General features: G+C 40.7%; 1 protein-coding gene across 5 annotated transcripts in view; it reads right to left on the minus strand.

The window, feature by feature from the left end:
- PIK3AP1 (phosphoinositide-3-kinase adaptor protein 1) overlaps positions 1 to 12,354 on the minus strand; it is a 46,247-nt gene that overhangs the window by 10,610 nt on the left and 23,283 nt on the right. For all 5 annotated transcript variants that reach the window (XM_027878049.1, XM_027878047.1, XM_027878046.1 and 2 more), the window contains 6 exons: positions 12,001 to 12,145; positions 10,395 to 10,537; positions 9,112 to 9,244; positions 8,526 to 8,722; positions 6,122 to 6,311; positions 685 to 780 (listed from right to left, as the gene is read on the minus strand). In XM_027878049.1, the coding sequence (XP_027733850.1) occupies positions 685 to 780; positions 6,122 to 6,311; positions 8,526 to 8,722; positions 9,112 to 9,244; positions 10,395 to 10,537; positions 12,001 to 12,145 (904 nt within the window). The remainder of the gene's footprint in view (positions 1 to 684; positions 781 to 6,121; positions 6,312 to 8,525; positions 8,723 to 9,111; positions 9,245 to 10,394; positions 10,538 to 12,000; positions 12,146 to 12,354) is intronic.

Raw genomic sequence — 12,354 nt, forward strand, 5'->3', positions numbered from 1 at the left:
TCCAGTTTTGCAGTGACTTTAGAGTGCCAAAGCCCTTCAGGACAGAACTTGACTTAAGTCATGAACATCTAATAGTGTATAACTGTTTGCCACTAAACCTGCACCATCTGTTTTGGTGAAGAAATAGTGAAAAACCTCCTAACTCTTTTTAAGAACTTGAAGAACAGTTAGTGGCATAATAATGGCCAGTCTTCGCGAACAAAGAACCGGGGAAGGTCTTTACACCTTCCAGCCTGCGCACTGGATTTTTTAGGTGAGACACAGTGTGCGCGGAACTGAGCCCACCCTTTAATCCTGAGGTTCATCTGCCGGGGCCAAGCGAGCTTGGACGGTGGCAGCGAGGTCCTCAGGATGTAGATGGATTGCCTTACAGGGCTAACGAGCTCCATCTGCTTGGGGAGGGGCCCCGACCGGGAATCAAACCCGGGTCTCTGCGGTGACAGCGCCGCGTCCTTAACCACTAGACCACCGGGGGTGGCATAATACTATAATAGTTAACAAATCAAGCAGAACACTGGTTTCCAAAACCTATTTATGACAGTCTACAAAGTACTAAAGAGAATTATTCCTTTGTCTGAAATAAGTAAACAATGTGGACTATCTCCTATCCTTAAGAGAAATATCGAATTCTATTTAATTGCTTTAATTGTGCTGCTGTCATCCCTCCCTCCAAACAGGTCTCACCTTCTAAAAACCTGCGGAGCATTGAGTCTTTTGTAGTTAGTGAAATTTCATCTCCAGCAGCTGGAGTGTCTGGTTTGGACTGAAGCATCTCTACATCTGAAAAAAAAAAAAAAATCAGAAAGATGAACCTGTTAATTATATCCTTAAATGTGTGGAACAATGTAATATTATATAATAAACTGATGTGGTATTTCTGACTGGACCTTAGGTTTGTGGTGACAACCAAAGAAAAAGCTGGGAGACTGACCAGATATTTTCCTCAAAAAAGGTTTCTGAGTTGCCATGTTCAGTCCACTCTGCACAAATCCTTTCCTGCCTGATGCTTACACTTGAGGATGACTAACACTGCTGTTGAGAAGTTCTGACAAGGCTTCAAGCAGGCACTGAGTATTGGTTACTACTGAGAGTATTTTGGCCAGATGAAAGTTTTGGCCTCTGCTCCCCGAGCGGAAACCTGCGATTTCGGAAGGCAAGACATTGAAGGCAATTTTCCCATGACCCAGAAAATAGTGTTTGTTTTGTTTCTTAGCTAAAAGTCGAAACAGTTGGCTGAGTTAAATAGTTAGACTGGAAGGTGTTTAGGGGGTCAGATGGTAACCCAGTATTGAGGAAAGAGTGACAGCAAACAGTAAGATACTTTGTTAATTCAGTGTTTCACATGAAGAATTCTGATTTTTTAAAAAAAGGTCAACCTCATTGTAACCCTAAAACTAATCCTAAAACTAAAATAAATGTTAGGTAACCATGCTCCTGATGATATTAAAAACAAGACTGATTAGTAAGTGAAGTGTTGAGGCATATCTATTACTGTGCCATAATTCTCTTGTCATGTAAACTAGAGGGTTTGGGTTACATGCGAGAATATGAAATATTTTTATAAACATATTTTTATATTTTCTAATATTTCTTATTATTTTCCTGCAATGCTGAGATTATGAAAAAGGAATAAGACTATGCCAGCAAGATTTTGTGGTGTGGGTTTTTTTCTTTCTTTTTTTTGTTTAATCAACAATTGTCAAAGGACTCACTGACAGTCATATGACTGCACTCAACTTAGATTTAACCTTGCAGGGATACCTCCAACATAGTCACAGCACTACTGCATGCTGTGTGGATTAACTACATCAGCAGCTTCTTAAGAGCTCTGCTGTCTGTGCCACACTGCATGCTGCTGGAGCTAATCTCCTCACCATCAACCAAATATAAAGTTCATGGACGTGTCACTGCATTACATGAAAGCACAGATTTGACATTTGAGCACGCTAAAGAATCAGCACTATAGACCTGAAGTTTTCTGTAGAGGAATTTTTCCACCTTATAGCCACCTTGATTATTTTTAGCATAGCTTTTAGAAATGAACCTGTAGCAAACAGAGGCCCAGAGGAAAGCCACTTCCTTATGGGTTTGGGGGCAGAACAGAACATGACAGGTGTGCAAAGTTCTTTTCATTCTCTGTGTAGGAAACAGTATCTTCCCAATTCTGGCTATGCTCCGCAGGATTACTAAACCATCAGTGCAACAGGGTACTGCAGGTTTTGCTTTCTATAGTATAGTTACATTAATCAGCTAATTAGTTCTCCTCAGAAGACAAGATTGCCACCTCGCTACCTTCTTGAACACAGGCCTGCTGCATACAGAGGAGACCTAACACCTTGTTCATATTCCATAACTGAAAAGAAGTTCTCGAATTTGTCAGTGACACCACCTGCTCCACTTGCTGCAACAACCAGCTAGTGAGACAGAAGTGACAAACAAGAACGTGGCACACACAAATGGGTATTACAGGAAAGGTCACCAGATTTTCCTGAGGCTGCTGGGGAAAGTTGGTCTGAAGGGTTAGCAGGAAGAGGGTTAAGCAGTTCCTAGAAGTCAGAATTTAGTGGCTAAAAGATATTTATTCAGAGAGTTTCGGTTTTCCTTTGCAGGGTTTAAAGTTTCAGAAGAGAGCTCAACCAACGTGCAAACAGACATACAGAAGATGAACTATGACCTACAGACCCCTTACAACAGCTAAAATATCCATGTGTGGGTACCCTTTAGAAAGTAGGAAGACCCTTCCCTCCATAAATATTTGTGAACACTAGATGCCAGGTATTCCTGCAAGCTACCTCTTTACAGAGATTCATTATGCAAGACAAAAGATTCAATGTGTTGGCATAAATCACAACTCAGAACTTATATTTTTGTGCACAGTTCTCTCAGCTTGCTTGAAGATGACAAGTAGGTTACTGTTTCTTGCATTAACTAAGGCAAAAATAAAAATCAACGAGAAACAGTGCTGAAAGTTTGGTCTCAAGAGAATAAAATGGTGGAGGAGAGAGGGAATATGCAAGAGAGTAGAATAAGGGCATCACAACTTATTCACACGTGAACTAATATCTGTTCTTTAGGTGTTGGAGGTCTGCAAATTACAGTACAATAGACTTTAGTCAGCTGAAACTCTGTAGGTTAAAGGCTTAAATCTCTGCATGAAACTCACACTATACAGAGTTTGACTGTCCACACAGTTCATAAATATAGAAACAGTGTTATGAGTCCAGATGTTTCAATCAGCTCTCAGCTACTGTCACTGTCAGACCTTGGACAGTGGGAATTCAGCCTAACTCTTTCCCAAAGTAAAAGAGCGTTAACACCACACACAAACCAAACTGTTTAATCTTCACACAAATCAAACAAGTCTGCAGCACTTTGAACAGGCCCTGCTCTCAGAGTCCCTCTGTGCTCAACTCCAGCCTACTCAAAATACTGTTTTGCAAAAATCAGCAGGAGGTGCTGGTGGAAGAAAAGCAGAACAAGGAAAGCACTTTATCTGATATTGTAGTTCATAGTACCAGCCCAATACGATGGAGGCAACCCTCTCTCTTTGCTATTCAGCAACTGTGTTACTCAGCTAAATGCCATTTACCTGCAACCTGCACAAACCTGAAGCAAATTCTGGAAAATTATATTTAACTCCGCTGGTATTTTAAAAGTATAGTAAGAGTGAAGTGAGAGGGAAGTGCTCTTCTGGGGAAGGAACAATTAGATTAATGATAAAAAAATTAAAGAAGGCAATTCAAACTCATTAATAAAAAACAGCAAATTAGGTACAGCAACAGCTAGTAAGGTCCACTGATATGGTTAGGAATACTTTTTGACCAACACTACTCAGGTCATTAAGACCTACATGGGAAAGAAGGGAAGGAATGCTCCCCTTCAGAGGAGGGCAGGCAGTGTTCTGGAGATGAACAAAACCTTTTCCATCTTTTTAAATTCCATCAATTCTTCCAAACCTTAAAGGCACAGCTAGCAATGCAACACAGGTGTGTGCAACTTAAACAGTGTCAGTTTAAGCAAAACTGGGCCCTTGCACAGCTTCTGCACTTTCTCTGAAAATGTTTTCCCAAGACCACATGCAGAGACAAAAAAAAAAGTAAAACTGCATTGAAAAATCAGAAGCGGTATGAAAAATACAACAGAACACTGTGGTATCCAAGTATTTGCTTCTACTTTTAACTCATTACAATGGCTCCAGTCCTGCATTACCTTATTCTCAAACCAGTTTCTCCTGCCAGACAAATTGACCCTGTGGTATTTAACCTTCCTTTGATCAGTCTCTGAAAAGCTGAGGTGGAAGCCTGCCTTGACCACAATAAACAGGCACACTGTATGGCTACTTAAAATAGCCCAGGTATTGTCCTATACACCACAGTCATATCTATTCACATAAGAATAATTCCTAGAGAAAATACCTCAGTAGAAGTTAATTATGATTTCCTAGTGAGTTTTTCATCCTCACAAACCTTTAAGTCAGTACAATAGCTTGCATCCTTCATTTGTGATGGCAGTTCTAAACCAGCCAGCACTCCCATTAATTTCAGTGGGGGTTTGCCTGTGTGTTGCTTGTGTTCTAAATAATAATGAAACACCTTTAACTTTGAGAGAACCAATCTAAGCATCAAGAACTGTACCAATTTAAACTCACCTGTTACAATACAGGTAGTTTTTAAGCACTGTTCAGACAAGCTGCAAGTATTCTTCAGGCAAAGACTAACAGACTACATAAGAGAAACAGAGAATTTCAGTAAAAGACTCCTGAATAAAAGGCAGCAGAGCTTTGTGTGCAGAGGCAATATACTAGAACTCCAGAAGAAGCAGGAGAGGCTTTTCAGAGTCCAGTTCAAAAGTGATAAATGACAGGGAGCTTGATCTGCATACATGAAAGAAAGGAATATCCCCTGCATAGTTTCTGGGAGATACGGGCATTTCAGGCTTTGAAGAAAACAAGTTTGGCTTAGTAGCTTTGGTAGTTTTAAGCATGCTTTTTCCCCCTGCACAGGCTTAGTCAATCAACTCCATTCAGCTGTGTACTGCTTGCAGGCAGACCTTGCAAACATCTAGAAACTCTCACCCCCATTACTGCAAACAACAGCAGCTTTGTTTCTTACAAGTCCAACCCGACTTACTGCTTATCTCCACCTGAAGGCAGAACAATCGTAGTTTTGGTAGCAGAATTATCCCTGCAGCGACCAAACAAAACTTGCAGAGAAGAATTTATGATTTCAGGCAAAGAACTGACAGAGTCTTCTGGACTCAATAATCAAGGAAAATGTGTTTTATAGTATCATGTAATCTAAAAGAGGAGAAAAACAGCTCAGGACCAATATAGCCTATAAGCAAAAGTGTTTCAGAAAGGAAACTTTTCCCTGGAGGCAGCACACTTAAAACCTGAAGAAACACTAGAAGTCCTTATGGAGGTACTTAAATTATAAGAAGCTAGATTCTTTGCTCATCATGGGAATCATAAAATATGTCAGTGGGATGAAACCAGATCAAACAGGCAGGTAAGTAAGAAAAGCAAATTTACAATTGCTTAACATAAGTATTTAACTTGATATTAGCAATTGGCTGAATATTAATGGAATGGTGAAAAAGTTAAACATCTGCATAAACCGACTGGATTACAATAATGATTTTTCAGTTATAATCTTTTCAGTATATGTATTTCTATATGCTCCCTTTCTTTTGCTTTGAAGTTGTTGTGCTAAATAAAGCTCAGCCCTTGTTTTTTCAGTTTCCCAGTTGTCAGTAAAATCACATCTTTTTTGTGGGTGTCTGTAAGCCAGAGTGCCCTTAGGCCGCCGGTTCTCAGGAGGGAGAAGCAGAACATGGTAGAAAATGTAGTCTCTTCTACATGCTACATTACTTGCTCAAGGTTCAGGGAGTCCTCAAAACACTGAGGAAACAGCTCTTGATCTTGTAAAAAAGAACAATTTTATCAGCCAGCCAATATTAGAGATGGAGAGCAGAAAAGCTGTAACTGAGGTGCTACTGTGTATGAGAGACAGGAGCTCTGAGCAACCTGATCTGCTTGAAGATGTCTCTGCTCATTGCAGGGAGGTTGGATGAGGTACCTTCTAACCCAAACCTGATTCTGTGATTCTATGAATATACATACAAAGATCTTCTGGAGCACCAGGGACAAAGCCAGCCATGGATTCATAAAGCTCTTCATCGGAGCCAGGATTCAAGGAACACTTCATTAACAGATCTGTGGACAGATGAGCCATGGACTCATAAATAGACTCATCCTCCTCGCCTTGCATCAGCTCTTCCTTAATGTGACTCTTCAGCATATCTGCAGTTTCCTGGAGAGGAAGGAGGGCAAGAAAAAAAAAAATTTCAAGTCTCATTTAAATAAAGAATGTGGAGAATCAAAGCAAGCAAAGGATACCTCATTCTCACATCACATATGGAAAAAAAACACCTAAAGGTAGCCCATTCCCAAAGATTAAGGCTTCTCAAATGAATTAAATTCCCACTACAGCTGACTGGGCCCAAGCCTTCAAGATCTATGTTGTAGTAATAGGAAAGGAAGGTGAAACAAGTTGGTGCTAACACATTCTGAATAGCCATTACAGCCTCTTAGCCCTTCAATTTCATGTCTTACCCAGTATCTGCAAACTCCCAGAACATAAACATAGCTCATTCTAAAAATACAAATGCTTGTCAAAGGCTATTTTGGAGCAAGCGTAGCTAACCATAAGGGGGAAAGCTTGCCACATGCAGAGCACTTGCAAGATAGCGAAGTTTTAGCTTTGATGTAGATTCAGTTTCAGTTTCTTGGCCATTAGCAGCAGCATGTAACACCCAGAGTGGGAGTACACAGACCCTTTTCTGTGATATTAACAGGAAACCTCACAGCAGGCAGCTGTTCACATAATACAGGCAACTTCTAATTCACAGGACAGCAGAATCCTTTTTCACATATTTGCAATGTGGAGCAGGGGAAGAATGCAGATCTTCACCAAACCACACCAGGGAGCAAAACGTAAAGTTTCATCCCATCCTACTCCCAAGTTCCAACTATGTCACAAGCATAGCCATCTTAACCAGTCACATCCAAAAATGACAACTCATGGGCCCTCAATCCACAGGGCATGTGGGTCAAAACTGTCTACACAAGCTTCCCTCCATGGTCAAAATGAGTCAGGCCAGTAGTTCATAAGATGCTCTACAGAGGTGCAGAGGAACCTTTGCTTGAGAGAAAATACAGTGAGTAAAGGGGTTTACTGGGATTTTCAGATATCCACACTAGCAGTGATTCTATTCACTACCTTGCAGTTGTCACACCAGTGCAGATGATTTGTGTGCTCTGGTACTATGCTGCACAGCTTGACAGTCAGTAAGCAGGACCCACTCTTAACACAGCTGTCACTGTGCTGGTGGAGAGAATACGGGAGGAGCACAGTACTGCAATAAGAGGTTGGAAGGACTTTCTGCACATCTCTCATTTACCCTCATTACCTGAGCTCTCCTGATCTCAGAACAACAACTTTTATTTAGCTCTAATGTATAATCCTAAATTCATGCTTATATCAAGAAGCAAGCCCCAAATCCAAGAACCACCCATATCTCCTAAATAGGGTTTAAATACTACTGTAATTGGCTGGCAGAACCACATTAAGACTAACAGATCTATCACCCTCCATTCTCACAATTTTTAAGGACAATTACACACAACTTTTCAACTGAAAGCAAAGGCAAATAGAATTCATATGATGTGAGTCAAGGAGCTTCTTGTTATTTTGAAGCATACAGGCCTGAAACAGTTTGAATTGAAAAGAAAGGATAAAGTCCATGCATTCTCAAACTCCATATAACCCATACCCCACAGAAACAATTGCTTGGTGCACCTGGAGTCAGGTCCATGTCATAATCTGGACAAGTCAGAGTGCTGCTTCCTGGGGGTAGGGTTAGCTCAAAGAGAACTGAATTGTGAATTGGGATCCCAGATAGAGCAACTGGGGAACGAACAGCTATACTGATGCAGGAAGAAATGGATATCAAGTGGAGCAGGTAGACTACATAGATCAGCTGTGAATGAGCTAATAAGCTCATCTTACTGTACCTCAATCTGACTGTACATCAGATACACCTCAAATTGTATCTTCTCAAACATATTCTGTTTCCATATTACTCCCTAAAGTAAGCAGGATGAAGGGATTATAGTTTTCTAAAGATGAGAACTTAGAGGAGTACACCAGGCCCCAACCACATCCCGCAGAAACTTCATTAGATGGAGGATGGATGACAAGGAAAACCAGCATGGCAGTCTCTTCTTCCATCTTACTTGGTCTGTGCAAAAGCCCCAGGAATTTCCCTAGCTCCAGGGAAGCACCTAGCCCTCCTGCCTGGAAGCTTTCAGTGTGGCTGGATGTCTGTGTTCTACACCCTAACATACCACAATGCACAATTTATCATCTCATCAGTCCTGCTCATGCAACACTTAAGTGCCAAGCTCGGTGCCACTGCCCACACTCTCTGTGGGACAAGGCAGAAAGACTGCTGCTTTCTCTTACCACATATTCATCAATGAACTGGCGGAGATCCTTAAAGCCATGCTTTTCTGCTATGGTGTTTGGATAGTGGCCATACTTGTTGGCTACGCTGTAGGCCTGCAGTGCTCCAGGGCATGTAAGCAGCAAGGCAGTGAGGTTCTTCAGCCCATATCTTGCAGAGAAGTGAAGCAGTGTTGGCAACTCCTCATCCCTCTGATCTGTGAAAACAGGAACCCGTAAGAATCTAGGTTTTTCTCTAGTAGCAAAAGAGACAAAGGTGAGAAACAAAGGAGAAAATATGGAAGACATTTGGGGGCCATCATCTTCTCACTCTGGCTGTGTTTGAAGCTGTCTACCCAGCTGCATCTGTCACAATTTAGGAAGTGAGACTGCTGAATAGAATTAAAAAGGGGTCAGCTGACTCAAGGGCAATCCCCTTTCTATAGAAATTAATAAAGAAATCACCAGAAATGTAGCTTCTTGGCTGAGATCCAAGATTTTTGAGGCAGCCTATGCAGGCAATACATTCCACAGTGTTAAGGCACTTCAAGGTAAAACAAGGGATACAAATAAAGTTTAAAAATAAACCAAGAATCTTTCAACTTACTTGCTGTCATATCTTCTTCTTCCAGCTGGTTGATTCCAAACAGGTGTAAACCACTGGCAGGAATGTTCTTCTTGAGTGACTCAGTCAACAGTTTGTCCAGCGCTTCTATGCTGTATGGCACGATTTTAAAGGCCTAGAGATAAATGGAAAGTGCTTTTGTTTGGAGGAGTTTGGAGATTCAGTTAAGGTGAGATTTCTATGGTGCTTTTATTACTAAACGCAATCAGAAAACAGTAGGTGTAAACTTGGAAAGGTAGAAATGTTCAAGTCAAGCAAAGAATATGAATAGCTTCCTGGTCCAGAAACAGAGTATCATTAAACTGAAGAGATGAGAATCATACACTCTACAACAAGACAGAGCATAATGAGAAAGTCACTCATTCAACTGCAAGCACAGAAAACTGTTGCCTCCTACTTTCTTGACAGGTACAATCTTACTTCTGAAACTGTTCCAATGAAGTGTCCCTCCTGCTTTAAGTATGCACTAGCCCATGTTTAATTAATCTGGTATAAACTCTGGGTTTGGCTTTTGAGCTGGTTCTTAGCCACTGGGAAACATACCTATTCCCCAAGCACAGGCATCGACCAGTACCAACTTCTCCACAAGTTGAACTAAAAAGTAAAGGAAACACAGTCTCCCTTGCCCCAGGTATACTGGTGACTAACAGCACTACTCTGTAGGCTTCTGCTACCTGGGCAACCAGGGACATGCAGGCAGGCAGCAAGGCAACACACCTGAGAACTTGCCTTGTGCAAGCTTTACCCCTCTAATAGGGTTCAGGTACCCCAACTGGGCAAAATACAATATGAAAACTGAGGAGTGGCTTTGTTAAAGAAGTCCTAAGAGGAAACAAATAATTTTATGTTACACTGTTTCCTTCAGATAATATGAACCTTTGTTTCTATTCACATCTTTTTCAAGAATACTTAGGTACAAAGTCCCAAACAGTTTATTTCCTTACGGTACTTTCTGTTATACCAAGTTTTGTCATTCCATGCTTTTCAAGTCATCAAGATCTAAATGTGAGTGTTGATTGACTGCACTTTTTTTTGTTAGTTGGATAACCTGACTCAGCCAGCTATGTCCTTCAGAGGCAGAAAAAGCACCCATGCTTTCGCTAGAAGGGGGTGTTAAGGTTTTGTGATAATCCCTAAATGACCTTGCATTTCTTCATTTCAGAAGAGCTACTTCACGGCAAGCACTGTTGCTTATGCCCACTTGTCTTAGCCTCTGAATAATCTGGTTTCCAAAGCATAGTTTCTATGTTTGCTAAAGTTGTTACCTGGCACATGAACTGCACGGGGTTGGCTGCATTAGCCAACAGATTGCTGATTTCTTCCATGTCTGTGTGGTAAGTGACACTTGTTTCTCCCACCATCAAGTCCCCTGAATATATCTGCAGAGGCACTGTCCCAGAGGTTAAATCTTTGAAAAGAAAGTGCAAAAATCACAATTAGAACAAATAGTAGCCATGAGTTTGCACCAAATACTGTGAGGACGGGAGTTTGGATATAATGCCAGATGGATACCAAAACAGTTTCTGCTGTACTGAATTCATGAAGAGTCATAAAAAGAGTCAAAATCTTGGTCTGAACATTAAATAGGAAAGGACTTCGTAACTACCTTCTTTATATCTATATCAGTGCATTTAGCCTGTGACCTGTTAGGTCCTCTGCTAACAGTAGACTGGACCATTGATGTGAGCAGTACTTCACCTCAAATTAGAAAGCCTCACATCTCTCCATCCCTGGCTTTCTCTGGAGCTCTCTTTAAAGCCGTGCCATAAAATACAAGAGAAGGGAGAGAAATCTGAAAAGTAACTGAGAATTCTGTAATCTCTGTCAACCTCATTAGTCTCTAAATAAGATCAATTTAAACAAATTTCAGCTTTGCAACTTCATCCATGCATAGGATTTTCTTCTACCTGCACTTTGAGAGCTTCCTGATGTTTTGTCTAGTGTGCATTCATGAGTCTGGACTTTCTTTTGAAACACAAATATTTTGAATTCCACTGAAAATAATCTTTCCCTGTTAGGAAATGATGAAATGGTTACAGTCACACAAGAAAAGAATTAAAAATTATTTCTCTTACTGTTAGAAACTGCAGAACTTCAACCGTACACTTCATCAATGTGCAGATCACATTTATAATTCAAATACAAGCTACTTTGAGGTCTGTGCTTATAATATAAGTCTTAAATTTTAGACTGATTAAATTGAACCTTTATATGTGGTTGAGGTAACCTTCTTTAAATCAACCCACCTCACTGACTTTATGGGAGTTACTATAATGACTATTAGTCTCTATTCTCAGAGCTGGAACAATGACTCTTCAAGAGGACAGACCAAAGTAGATTAAATAAAATAATGCTGGGAAACTATCAGTCTTTAAAGTTCTGAAATTGTGCCCCTGAAGTTTAGTGAACCTAAAGTTTAGACAACCTTTAGTTTTGTAAATGTAAATATCTAGGGTGACAGAACATCCATAAATTAAAAGGCAAGCCAGAATAGTTTCAGTTCTAACCACAGAGACCATTACACATTAAGCTGTCATAGTCATGCAATTATTTAACTATTACATTGGTACCCTGCCAATGCTAATGTGGTGGTGGTCATCACACAGTTAAGTTCAACGTGCTTTACAAGCTTCAAAGTGTTTCCATACTGCAACCTGCTGCTGGGGGGAAAACAGAGGCCCCAAGCAACAGCCTCTCTTAGCTCCTCATCACAAAAGTATCACAAGATATGAGAATGCAAGTCCAAGATTTTCTGGCCTCAATTTTTTCTGCATTGTAACCTTTACCCTCCAGCACTTCTCAGGACAGGCAGGTTGAAATAGAAAGGAAGCAATGGGGGAAGGAGGTGGGGAAAATCTCAGTCCAGCTTACTTGGAGCCTTCACAGAGATTGTGTACTCATTCTCCATCTCAGCCAGCACACGCACAGAGGATGCATTCTCTGGAGAGAATTCAACTTCAGTTTTCATTTCACCATCTAGTTTACATTTCATGATAATATAAACTGTTGTCTGCACCTAAGAGAAAAGGCATTACAACACACACGAAGTTAAGTACATTTTCTAGGAATTTTGTTGTCATTGCAACTAACACATGAATTACCATCTGTCATTTTCACAGTCCTGAATGGTTTTCAGGAGCATCTTCCAGTCATGGACTAACTGGGCAGGTGGCTTCTGCTACAGGTTGCACCAGCATAGATACATGGATTAAACTGATAAAACTC

This window comes from Empidonax traillii, unplaced genomic scaffold (assembly GCF_003031625.1).
Source record: "Empidonax traillii isolate 1590-97213 ecotype Southwest subspecies unplaced genomic scaffold, ASM303162v1 scaffold38:size1800464, whole genome shotgun sequence".
Classification (NCBI taxonomy): Eukaryota; Metazoa; Chordata; class Aves; order Passeriformes; family Tyrannidae; genus Empidonax; species Empidonax traillii.